The sequence below is a fragment of the Gasterosteus aculeatus genome, chromosome 9 (assembly GCF_964276395.1).
Source record: "Gasterosteus aculeatus chromosome 9, fGasAcu3.hap1.1, whole genome shotgun sequence".
Lineage (NCBI taxonomy): Eukaryota > Metazoa > Chordata > Actinopteri > Perciformes > Gasterosteidae > Gasterosteus > Gasterosteus aculeatus.
Genome location: NC_135696.1, coordinates 8588607 through 8601778, shown reverse-complemented (window position 1 = coordinate 8601778; position 13172 = coordinate 8588607). Strand labels below are relative to the sequence as shown.

General features: G+C 46.7%; 2 protein-coding genes across 3 annotated transcripts; both read left to right on the top strand.

Moving 5' to 3' along the window:
* The first annotated feature begins 73 nt into the window (after positions 1 to 73).
* Positions 74 to 6828, top strand: samd1b (sterile alpha motif domain containing 1b). 2 transcript variants are annotated; one of them, XM_078080411.1, is made up of 7 exons: positions 74 to 1647; positions 2165 to 2372; positions 2634 to 2755; positions 3966 to 4008; positions 4097 to 4208; positions 4904 to 5018; positions 5126 to 6828. In XM_078080411.1, exons 1-7 carry the CDS (start codon positions 427 to 429, stop codon positions 5267 to 5269), a joined length of 1965 nt encoding a protein of 654 aa, XP_077936537.1. In that variant the 5' UTR covers positions 74 to 426; the 3' UTR covers positions 5270 to 6828. The 2 variants fall into 2 exon arrangements, with proteins under 2 accessions (XP_077936537.1, XP_077936536.1); XM_078080410.1 differs by having other exon boundaries at positions 2165 to 2399.
* Positions 6829 to 7220: 392 nt separating this feature from the next.
* LOC120825749 (transitional endoplasmic reticulum ATPase) lies at positions 7221 to 13057 on the top strand. Its single transcript, XM_040187558.2, has 18 exons — positions 7221 to 7607; positions 7948 to 8059; positions 8162 to 8334; positions 8411 to 8553; positions 8619 to 8749; positions 9050 to 9181; positions 9278 to 9380; positions 9578 to 9711; positions 9930 to 10065; positions 10142 to 10254; positions 10656 to 10820; positions 10977 to 11099; positions 11198 to 11410; positions 11510 to 11688; positions 11792 to 11921; positions 12064 to 12222; positions 12359 to 12510; positions 12603 to 13057. The coding sequence occupies exons 1-18, from the start codon at positions 7585 to 7587 to the stop codon at positions 12706 to 12708; spliced, it is 2427 nt and encodes an 808-aa protein (XP_040043492.2). The 5' UTR covers positions 7221 to 7584; the 3' UTR covers positions 12709 to 13057.
* Positions 13058 to 13172: the final 115 nt, after the last annotated feature.

Below are 13172 nucleotides of genomic sequence, written 5' to 3'. Positions count from 1 at the left end.
TTGGGAGGCTGTGCGTTTTGTTAAAGAGTGAATTGTAGACGAAGACGCATCGTAGGGCGCGTGTTGCCTGGAGGTCAGACGTCCACCTTCATCACGCCTATAATCTGCATGCGGATAAGATCCAGACTACGAACAAAGAACCCCTCTCCAATGGAATAAAACAAAACATAAATCAAATAAATCAGCCGATTCCACCTTAAATGGCATTTGCGTCTGTGGCGGAGACCCGGGCGCCATCTTCGGTCCACCTTAAGCGCACAATGTGGCCAGCGAACGACAGCGTAGCAGCCGGGCTTCCGTCCGCGTTCTCCAGCCGCGGGTCGCACTCGGGCTTCCCAGCTTTTTGGGCACGGCGTCACTTGTGAAACAGCAGGAGGGGGGGGAGGAAAAAGACGCACTCAGGCCAAACACGACCAGCAAGAGAAGATGTCCGAACCCAATAAGTACCGAGAGTGGATCCTGGCAACAATCGACTCCCTCCGCTCGAGGAAAGCCCGTCCGGATCTGGAGAGGATTTGTCGAATGGTCCGGAGACGACACGGGTCAGACCCGGACCGAACCAGGACAGAACTGGAAAAACTGATTCAAGAGCAGACGGTGCTCAAAGTTAGCTACAAGGGGTCCATATCGTACCGGAATGCGGCGAAGGTGCAGAGGAAAAGCAGAAAGAAGAGTGAGTTTACGGCGGCTGGCAGCGGCGGCGGCGGCGCGGAGGCAGCGGCGGGGGAGCGAACCAAGCGCGACCCTCTCAACAACAACGGCGACAGCGCGCACAGCTTCACCGACCAGGGGGAGGACTCGGAGCCCAGCCCGGACCCCCGCGCCCCTCAAGCATCAGCCCGCGCCGCCGACCAGAAGCTCAAGCCCGCCTCCAGCCCGAGTAGCGGAAACGGGCGCCTCATTTGTGGCGCAACAACGGGCTGCGCCGTCGGGAGCGGCTGCAAAGAGGAGAAAGCAAGTGCACCGGGAGACAAGGGATTAGGACCGCGGGGAGCGGGGGACTGCCCGCCGCCCGGTCCCCGTCGCGGGACAAACAAACACGACGGCGGTGATGCGTGCGGCGAGGCGGCGGCGGCGGGCGACGCCGAGGCGCCTCCCGGAGAAATGGAGCCGTGTCCGCCAAGAGATGACACGCGGGACACAACTTGCAGCGGGAGCGTGCGCAACATGCAGCTGCAGCAGCAGCAACAACGGGGACAAAAGCGGACTGAGTCCCTCGAGCCCAAACTTCGAGTCGGAGTCGGGGGAGGGGGAGGAGATGGGGGAGGGGGGCGCACCGGAGCAGCGGGGAGCCACGCCAACTCCGAGCTGGGCGACAGATTGGTGGCTTCTGTTCGCAGCCTGTCCGAGAAAAGCATCCGCGGGGGGGGCTCCGCGGCCACCGCCACCGGAGGCCACGCCAAGCCGCTCGGTCTCAAGGAGATTTTGGGCCATTTGAGCAGCCAGGAGCGGTTATCGGAGGAAAAGCTGACCCGAGGCAAAGTCAAAGTGGTCATGGAGAGAGAGGTGGCGAGGGGCAGACTGCGCAGGACGCGCTGCGGGAACATCGCTCTTCCCCTGAGGGGGGCGGCGGCGGAGGAGCCGAGCAGAGCGTCCGCCGGCGGGCCGGGGGGGAGCGCGCCGCAGGGCGCGCACGCGGGCACAAAGGTGGGCGCCGCGAACTTGGTATTTCCAACACGTCCCGGTTTTTTCACAGGGTGCCGAGCGGCCCCGACGAGACACAATGACACAATTCCTTCGCCAGATATTTGGTTTATGTCCCTTCGGTCGCCCGCGATTTTTTTTTAGGCCGCACGCAAAAATAGTTTGAGAACATTACATTTAGGACAATTAATTGTTGATCCTTTAATTGGTGACGTGGCCGTCCCTCTTGTGCGCTCGCGTTGCGCGTCTTTGTGAGCGTGCGTGTGTTGTCGTTGCTGCATCATCTCGGGGAGTTGAGCGGCGTGGACCGGACGCGCGGTGCGGGTCCTCCGCTCTCCCCCCCCTCGCTGCTGGGTGGGTGCAGACCCGAGTGGGCTACAGGAGGGCGGCTCCCCTTATTTCAGATTCCTGTGTTTTCCCAAAGTGGGCGGGGTTTGTCTGCGACCTGCTGCTGTGCGTGAAGCTCAGGAGGAGATCTCCTCCGTGAAGAAACTTAACACAACTTTATCTGTCTTTTCAGCCGCCGCCCCCCTCTCCTCGGGAGGATGAGCCGATGGAGACAGCCAGCGAAGAAGAGGAACGTGAGGAGGGGGAGGGGGATGACCATGAGGAGGAGGTTTCCCCGAGTTCTGATGAGGAGGCGGGAAGACTGTCCCCGGTAGCCATGACAACCGAACCTGAGCTCATTGAGAAAACCACAGATGTTGAGATCCAGACATCATCAAAGAGTGAGAGTCCTCAACACGGGGCAAAAGGTGTGTGTGTGTGTGCATGGGAATCATATCATGACAGCGTGTCTGTCCGTTTATATTTTTATATATATATATATATATATATATATATATATATATATATATATGCGCCACACACACATTCCCCTTCAATGGTCTTTCTTTAGTTTTGCTAGCAATAATAATATCATTAACAGTGATGATTATAAAGTGAAATCTGATCTTTTAACTTTTTCCCTTTCCATCTGCTGGTCCCAGGGATGTGCGTGCTTGATTCCCTCACCAGGACGACACATTTACCTGTTCAGGGTGCTTTGCTGTCACAATGTAACAGCGAACACAGAACCGTCATCTCCGATCAGCTGGATATTGAGTCACAAGTGAGTATGAGAATGTGCATCTGCCCATCATCTTGCATCTTGGTTTTTATTGTTGGATAATATGCTGTGCGTATTCAAAACAGAAAACAAATTACTCAAAGGCCGACCATGGAAGGCAGCATCATACCATAGAGTCTGAGTGGCCAGTGTTGCATCTCTCCTGTCATCTCAATACTTATACGTATTTAATAAAGGCTAAAAACTCTAAAATTATCTGCCATTATAGCTAAAAATATACTACTGAATAAATAAATACTGAAATTATTATCCATTACAAATAAAAGACCTGCATTGAAAATGTTGCTTCTATAAAAGTACATAAGTATTACCAACAGAAAACATTTCATGGCAACATAAAAATATAATTGTGGAGTATAGCCCTTTATTAATATAATTATATTTGACATACAATATTATTGAATTGTAATCAATAATGCATTATACTGTATAATATTGTAGGAGGGTATTGCCAGGGCATTGTTACGTGAATGTTTGAACTTACATAATTTGGCATAATATTTCTTGCTGATTATTACTGAAGTAGAAAAAAGCAGGAAATGTATGCGAATACTATACTATGAACTGAAGTAAAAGATTTGTGTGACTATATTTGCGTTATTTTCCCCCGTTGATGGAAAAGTGAGCCTTGGAAGATGTATTTTGTCTGATCAACCTGACGGAAGGCCCCGCGGGAGTAATGGTGTAACAAATGAAACTTCCCTAGTTGACTATCGAGGCAATTATTCTTAGTACGACACCTTTTCAGAAATTTTAGGTTTGATATGCAAATATTTGCATACCTTCTCAAATGTGAAAACCCAATCCACCCATCTTTCGCCAACTCTCATTCTCGTACACACCAATGTCACATGACTGACACAATAACAAAGATGCGCAATCGAGGGAAAGGTAAATAAAACCATTTATTTCTCTGTAGGGTCCTTTCTTTAATGGAGCCAAACACTTAATGAACATCTGAGCCTGTGGGTGATGTTGCCGCTGCTAATTTGTGGCGATGCATCTTGACACCGTCAGCTCCTTTTAATCCTTGATTTGAAATGGAGCCTGATGCCTTCAACACAATGTTTCCTCTGGCACTGTCTCCAGCGACTTAGACTTCAGGGAAAGGTTTCCACCTTTTTTTTCTGTCATGCTCCTTTATTTGCATCTTTGTTTGACCCCTCACTCTTCTCTCTACACACTGAACCAGATGCAACATGACAGAATCAACCACACCTCCCCGGACTTTAACAGTGAGTGCTGCTTCACAGGTTAACTCAAAACGTCCGCGTCTTCGGTGGTGACCGGTAATCCGACTGTGCTTCGTTGTTCCCACCGTAGGCCTGGAGTCTAAAACGGAAGTCGGCGTGTCGTCCTGCCTGCTCACACCCACTGCGTCTCCGAGAGAGTCCGGCGTGTCTGAGGAACGAGGGATAAACGGAGGAGGAGGAGGGTGAGTGCGCCAAAGATGCTGGAGACACTGAAGGCAGATTCACAGAGTTGGCTGGCTCGCTGTTTTTGGATCTTTGCTGTAATTTTAAATTCAGGATTCCTCTTTCCCTGACTGTATAACCTTCAATATGCAGTAGCAAATTGAAGTGGCCACTCGGGTGCAGGGTGAACAGGTTGGAAACACACCATTGTCATCTCATCACCTTTAAAATCCATATGGCAAAGTTTGTAGCAAACGGTTACTTATTGTCTCATCCTGCTTTTACAGGGTAACCTCATCATTTATTATGCATGTATCCTTCTGATGAAAAGTACAATAATCCCTTCGATTCAAGTGCTGAGTGATACATCTGTCTCTTGGGCTGTTGAACTCTCCGCTATATTCAGCATCTATACTTTCTAACTGTCTGTCTGCAGTTTGGTGCACAGCAGGTAGGCTGCAGTGGTTTTGCACTATTGCATATCGTCATATTGCAGATCTTTCCGAATTTATAAAATTTCGTAACGTGAAACCATTGGTTATAGCTGCTTTAAAATTGAAATGAAACAAAGTCTGGCCTTTCAATTTTAATCAGAATATAAAATATTCTTATCCTGTTTACACTGACAATGGTACAGTGTAAACAGTGTAAAGGCTCGTGGTTGGATTTATCCATCAGTGAAAACGTGCAAATCACCTCCTCCTCGTCTCCCTAGGTTTGTAAAGTCTGAAGGAGCCAGTGGGGGCCCAGTGGACTGGACAGTATCTGATGTAGTCAGTTATTTCACAGCAGCCGGTTTCCCTGAACAGGCTTCTGCCTTCAGGACCCAGGTGAGCCTGTAATCTCTTCAACAAACACTAGAGGCCGCCAGAGTCTGCTGTAGTACGGGAACCTTTAACTGTAACCTTCAACCACATTGCTTTGCTCTCTTCATTAGGAAATCGATGGCAAGTCTCTTCTCCTCATGCAGCGTAACGATGTTTTGACTGGCCTGTCAATCAGACTCGGGCCCGCCCTCAAGATTTATGAGCGCCATGTGAAGGTTCTGCAGAAAACACACTTTGAGGATGAAGACTGTTAATGACGGTTATGTCTGTATCTACATATAGCTCAAGTAATCCTATAAAAAAATGCATGCATGATGTATCTGCTTTACTTTTAATCTCATGTCAAACAGCACGCACACAACAGAGCACAAATGTTGGATGCAGAAAGCAGACTCATAACATCTTTGTAATGCAGAGGTGGAAAGGAAAGTAATGCAGTTCCTCTTTTTTATTTACGATGATCAAGCACTTTGCCATTTCTTGACCAAACTGTGCAAAATGGTTAGTTTTTAGACGGATGTTTTGTGCGGACCTTTATGCACATTTCAAAAGAGGTCCAGGTTATTCTGTGTAAAAGTACATTTACTGTTTTTGAGGTTTTAATTCAACGGCCTCTCGCATGTGGGTTCGTCTCTGTCATTGTACGCTCTCTGTATGTGTGTGCAGGCATCACAGAGCATGTTGGACGGAGCACAAAGTTTTAGAAATTGACCAGTTTGACCATCTCAGAAGCTGGGTGGACCCTCCATAGTCCTCCTGTATATATCACGATGAAATGCGATGCAGGGTTCACAACCTTGTGCCAACCGGTTGCTGGTCGAAGCAATAAGTTCATAGCTGCTCATCGATGTTTGAGAGGTTATTGAATCTTGTCGGCTCTCCGAACGACAGGTTGTTTTTATGTATCTTACTGAATCCTACTGATCAAAATCTATGACATTTGGTTTTTTAAAATGTTTTTAAGCCGAGCTAGGCATGATCTGTTCTGATCCATGGATCAGCACATCAGGAGCCGGCTTTACAAAGACGGACATCCTCATCCGCTGCCCACAAAGCTTAAGCACGGATACACTTGCAATGATTTATGGGTACATTTTCTTTTTTTCTGTTGTTTGATGCCACAGTTCAGCAGGTGTCACTAGTTGTTACTATTGAGAATGGCCTTTTAGTTCGTAGTTACTCTGGGAAATGTGATCAATCACTCTATTTACTGGTATGAAATCAGCAGAACAATCAACTCTCAACTGAGTGTAAATATATTCAAATTATGTCAATTTAATATAACAGCCTCCATCTGTAAATTATTGAAAACGATTATCTAACTGGAAGATATCATCGCAGGTTGAAGCTGAGTCAATCAACTAATCTCATCCCACCAGTTGTTTTGAACAGTTTGCAAACTTTAAAAAAGTAAGCGCTGTCTAATGATCACACGTCTGAATCCCACCTTCACTGTAAGCGCAGACATTCCATTTTGACGCATCTTTTTTTGCACGCCTTATCAAATGACCTTTTCCCTCATATTTGTATGTTTATATTTCTGTGTTCAGCATATTGGTTTTAAACCTCCTCTACCTCTCTCCCCTTGTTTTTCCCTTCATTTTATTTGCCACTTCCACGAACACATCTCCAGGTATACAGTGCATGTTCTCTGCGTCCCTTGTTAGCAGTCAGATCATTTCATTGAATCTGTAAGAGGGGACAGCCGTGTCTGATTCTGGATTCTCACAAGGGAAATGTACAGTGTGTCGACGCTCGTGTTGTTAAGTTAAATGTGAAAGGACCATTTCAGTAATAAAAGTTTAAATCAAAAGACCCCAATGTGTCCATTCTGAGTTTGTGGGAACAAGTGTTGCATGTAATGAATAAACAGTGATTGTGTTTTTATGTATTTGTGTATTTTGGGGTCTTTGTGTGTACCAGACACAAATGTGCAAACATGTGAGGGAGGAAATACAACAGCGGCCCCCTCAGTCATAACAGTAAGGAGTCAAAAGAGGAAACACTGCACTGCGCTTTAGAAGAAAAAAAATGTAAGAGAACAAACAGGGTATATTTTGGAAAATCTATTTTATACAGCATTTATTTGACAAATATTTGAGTCCCGTCTTTGACTTTCAGGTCTGAAAGTGTTCTCCGTGTCCATGCATTTGCTGGTTAGAAGCAGAGGAGGAGCCATCAAGTTATATCTGTCCTGGGACTCACGCCAAGGTAAGAGCTGGGTTGTGTGTGCACACGGTGGGGTTACAAATAAAGACGGACATATTTATATCTCCACTGATAAACAGATTGACTGCAGTTCCCACAAACAAGGTGGTTTTAGGCATTGGAGGAAAAAATGAAAGACTGAGACTCTGCTGGGAACCTTAGTGCTGCAGGGAAGACCAAAACTACACCGGGGCAGTTTGGATCTGGCAGAACTCGAAACCGCCGGCATCGATCACGGCCAAAATCAGACCGGACAAGACCGGCTCCTGAATGTAACGCAGCCAAACGACTGCAGAGCAAAGTGACGGAGCAGATCTTTGTGTACAAAATTGAGGATCCAGCGAGACAAAGGAGAGCAGTCATGCCAGGCTCAGGAGGAGCAGAGTGAGTGACAGTGTGTGTAGATATGTGCATGCGTATTTCAGCATAATGTACAATACTTAACATGGACGTATTCTATACAGGATTTGCTTCACAAAACTGGTCCTATGTTGCTGGTCAAGTTTTTAAAACTACAGAACATTACTTATTTACTTATGTACTTCACCTCAAAAGTATCGATAGATTAACAAGATATTTTCAATTTTCATGTGTACAGGCCCATATTGTTGCTACGTGCTGAGCCGAAGGGTCTAAATACAGCTCGGTATCACATGAGGAAATACGAGCTACAAGTGCAAAGCCAGCATGTCAGGGAGTCATAATGTGTCCCTTGTTTATGAAGCTCAAAGGGAGCAGATTTCTCCACCGCCATCCTAAAGCAGAAACACCGACCTAACAGACTCCTTGTGGACGAAGCTCTCAATGAAGACAGCAGCACCGTCAGCCTGTCACAGGTCTGTGTGTGTCCTATATACCTATACATAAGTATATATATATATATATATATATAACCTAGAATGTTTGTACTTCATCTGAGGGTTCTGTGTGTGCACTAGAATAAAGCGGAGGAACTGCAGCTCTTCCGGGGGGACACGGTGGTGTTGAGAGGGAAAAAGCGTCGCCAGACGGTGTGCATTGTCCTGAATGATGACACGTGTGGGCATGAAAGAATACGCATCAATCGCGTGACGCGCAGCAACCTGCGCGTCCGACTCGGGGACGTCATCAGGTAGATTTGCGTGCGCTGTGAAGTGCTGTGTGAGGTTTGACAGCGTGGAATGACCAGGATGTGTGTGCTATCACAGCATTCATGCCTGCCCTGACATCAAGTACGGGAAGAAGATCCATGTCCTCCCTATCGATGACACCATCGAGGGCCTGACAGGAAACCTCTTTGATGTTTTCCTCAAACCGTATTTTCAGGAGGCTTACCGGCCAATACAAAAAGGTACTGCAACTCTTTCATATCACAGTAAAACAGCTCTTTCGGTGACGTTTTCTCCGCGTTGCCAGGTGACATCTTCCTTGTGAGGGGGAGCATGCGGGCGGTGGAGTTCAAGGTGGTGGAGACTGACCCCGGTGAGCGCTGCATCGTTGCCCCGGACACGGTCATCTACTGTGAGGGGGAGCCAATCAAAAGAGAGGTTATTACTTTTAATAACTGCACTATTTAGGTAGTTAAAGTCAAAGAAAAATGTGTTGTAATAGGAAATAATGTGAGGCATATACTGATAGACATTCATTTTACATTTGAAAAAGTATTAGTTTGTTAATTGTTGTCAACTGTTGTTATAAACTACCATATATTCCCCCCATGCAACAGATGTAGATTTTTCAGCAGCTGGTTATCTCGTGATCAGGTGTCAGGAACCGCTCAGTGTACACCACATGTTACTAAGAATAAACTCAACCAGGTGTCTATCTTGCATATTGCCTTGTGACAGGATGAGGAGGAGAGCCTAAACGAAATAGGCTACGACGACATCGGAGGTTGTCGGAAGCAGCTTGCCCAAATCAAAGAGATGGTGGAGCTTCCTCTGAGACACCCCGGCCTTTTTAAGGCTATAGGAGTTAAGGTGCCACACAGAAACCCTGGACCCCTCCACTCTTATTTCTTCAATTGTAACAGCATCGTTGAATGAGTCAGAGTGTTGCTCCCTCCCCCCTTTCAGCCCCCCAGAGGTATCCTGCTCTACGGCCCTGCAGGCACAGGGAAGACCCTGGTGGCCCGGGCTGTAGCCAATGAAACCGGTGCCTTCTTCTTCCTCATCAATGGTAAGCCTTTGTTTTCCCGCAGTTGCACGGTGTGATCATTTGTGCTCAGATAGGGAAGAAAAATGAGCTGTTTTAAGGTATAAATGTATTCTGGGTTTCCTGATTGGAAACTCTGATTCAGTCGTTAGTGTTATTATTTAAAGATCTGTGTTGGAAAAAAAATGTGTTTTACATGCTGCGCATTACTCTGTGACGAGGTCCTGAGATCATGAGTAAGCTGGCGGGAGAGTCAGAGAGCAACCTAAGAAAGGCTTTTGAAGAGGCAGAGAAAAACGCTCCAGCTATCATCTTTATTGACGAGTTGGACGCCATCGCTCCCAAGAGAGAGAAGGTAAACATTGGGGAGTGGGTACAAAATGCAGCTGTCTGCTGCATACAGTCTACTTTCTGTAACAGCGTTAGAATAAGGTGTCTTTTCTCCGAATGCAAGGAAATGCGAAACTTTGTATTTAACTATATGAGTTTGTGTGTGTGTGTGTGTGTGTGTGTGTGTGTGTGTGTGTGTGTGTGTGTGTGTGTGTGTGTGTGTGTGTGTGTGTGTGTGTGTAGACCCATGGTGAAGTGGAGAGACGTATAGTCTCCCAGCTCCTGACCCTGATGGACGGCCTAAAGCAAAGAGCTCATGTGGTCGTCATGGCAGCTACAAACCGACCAAATAGTGTGGACCCTGCTCTGAGACGCTTCGGTCAGCACGCACACACACACACACACACACACACACACAAAAGCAATCACATACAAATGGTTATGTCTGTCTCCAGGCAGGTTTGACCGCGAGATTGACATTGGAATCCCTGATTCGATTGGTAGACTGGAGATTCTGCAGATTCACACCAAAAACATTAAATTGACTGGCGACATCGACCTGGAGAGGGTGAGCAGCGTGTGGCAAAAGGGTTTAAGTTGTAAAACTATTTTCTTTTGTCAATTTGTTTCATTTTTTTCTTTTTATACTGTATTTTATTGAACTAAAAGTTGTTGTTTTTAGAAAATCGACCATATTTCTGTATTCTGTCAGTAATAATATTAAAAGCTAAACTACTCTGTGAAAAGGACAAATGTGAGTTGTGACTTATATAAATATTGCAATCACGTTTTGCGTGATTGCAATATTTCGCAGTCCCATTTCAAGTTTGTCAGTGTTTGGTTCCAGAGTTAAAAAAGCAGCTAAACGTTTCCTTCATCAATCACGCTGCCTTCCGATGGCACCCATCCTAATCTTGATATGCATGTGTGAGTAATATCACCGTCCCTGAGTTATTTTACGTATCTCAGATTGCCGCAGAGACCCACGGCCATGTAGGCGCCGACATGGCTGCTTTGTGCTCAGAAGCTGCTCTGCAAGCAATCCGCAAGAAGATGACCCTCATAGACCTGGAGGACGAATGCATCGACGCTGACCTGCTGGACTCGATGGCTGTCACCATGGAAGACTTCCAGGTAAATACACACACCGGCCTTTGTTGTTCCAGATCATATGTGGGTGTTTTAGTGCCTCGTCATTTGTGACCACGCAATAAAAGCTAGATAGTTCTAAACGTATGAAGAGATTCATGTAATTTCCTCATCACTCCTCGTGTCATTTCCTCATCCCAGTGGGCTCTGAGTCAGAGCAACCCTTCAGCGCTGAGAGAAACCATTGCAGAGGTGCCTCACGTGAACTGGGCAGACGTCGGTGGGCTGGACGAGGTCAAGAGAGAACTGCAAGAGCTTGTTCAGGTGGAAAGAAACCCTCGCACACTCACACCACCAAACTTGGCCCACACCTACAAATATCAAGCCCCATTGACCATCCCATCTATCTTCACCCCCCTCAGTACCCTGTCGAGTATCCGGACAAGTTCCTGAAGTTTGGTATGACTCCATCTCGCGGAGTGCTGTTCTACGGCCCTCCGGGCTGCGGGAAAACACTGCTGGCTAAAGCGATCGCCAACGAGTGCCAAGCAAACTTTATTTCTATCAAAGGGCCTGAGATGCTCACCATGTGGTTTGGAGAATCTGAGGCAAATGTCAGAGACGTGTTTGATAAGGTGAGAACGGCAAAAGGAAAGAAGAATGGGTGATTGTGGGAGGATAGACAGTTTTTTTTCCCTCGTGGCGGTAACATTGCTCACCTTCTCCGTCCACAGGCCAGACAGGCAGCCCCCTGCATCTTGTTTTTTGACGAGTTAGACTCCATTGCCAAATCCCGAGGAGGCGGCGGTGGGGATGGGAGTGGTGCAGCTGACCGAGTCATTAACCAGATACTCACAGAGATGGACGGCATGTCGGACAAAAAAAATGTTTTCATTATTGGTGCCACAAACAGGTGCACATGTGAGAATTTGTATTTAATGACTGTGGTTTGAGAGGGCAGCACACTGGAAGTAGTTGTCCACGTCTCACTCCCTTTTGTCCTGTCGTCACACCAGACCGGACATCATCGACTCAGCCATCCTGCGGCCGGGCCGCTTGGACCAGCTCATCTACATCCCACTCCCAGACAAGCCATCTCGCTCCGCAATCCTGAACGCCAACTTGCGCAGGTCCCCTGTTGCTCAAGTTAGTGATGCACACGGACAGGGACAAAACATTCTCTGAAACACATCTTCCACACGAACCCAAGAATGAGAACAGAAAGGGAAATGTTGGTCTGCCCCTTTAAACTAATTCCATTTGCTCCTCCGTCTTCTTCTTCCTGCAGGATGTGAACCTGGACTACCTGTCTGGCATCACAGAGGGTTTCTCCGGCGCTGACCTGACAGAGATCTGCCAGCGGGCCTGTAAGCTGGCCATCCGGGAGGCCATCGAGGCTGAGATCAGGACCGAGCGTCAGAGACAGAACAGACCAGACATCCCCATGGTCAGTTTGCTAGGCGCTTACAGCGCTGCATACTCTCTTATCAGCTTAATACTATTGTAGTGACAGATTTTCTTGAGCCACTCTGCAGGGTGTGGGGAAAAATTGTGTACTATCTTCTGTTTTTCTCTGCCTGCAGGACGACGACTTTGATCCAGTCCCGGAGATCAGGAAGGACCACTTTGAAGAGGCGATGCAATATGCTCGTCGCTCTGTCAGTGACAATGACATCCGCAAATATGAAATGTTTTCTCAAACTCTGCAGCAGAGCCGAGGTTTTGGAAACTTCAGGTACAACTTATGAAACAACTGTGTGACAGAAAATATACTCTTGGATTATTTGAGATACATTCAAGACTCACGCCTTTTTATCCCCCACATAGGTTCCCCTCTGCTACTGGTACCCGGTCTGGAGATCAGGGGTCAGGCTCCGGTTCAGAGAGGCCAAATCTGTCTAGAGAGGAAGGCAATGAGGATCTCTATCAGTGACAGAAAAGGTCATCAGTTGAACAGCTGCAAAGGGTTCTGCTTTTCAACGGCTGTACCGGGCTTCCTTACTGAAATGATGAACAGGGGAAGAGGAAATTTGCAAACTTGGAGACATAGTTATAATAAGCATAAAGAAAAAACATAACATCTACCAAGAAATAAAAATGTATGTCTAGTGATTAATCTATATTATTCAATGTACAAAAAAATAAACATGTAAGCCAGGTATAAATAATACAACAAGAGATTTGGGGGTTTTCACAGTGTATTCTGTTTGCAAAATGAACATTATGTAAGTTCTGTGTTTGTGTGAGTTTAAAATGTCACAAATAAATACATTCAAATGGCATCACTCTTAGGTTTACCTTGGGATACTGAATGCAGTTTTTTTGTACATGTATGGTATACGTGTAAGCTCACTGTCATGACTTACTGGCCATTTGAAAACAACCATTGTTCATGTT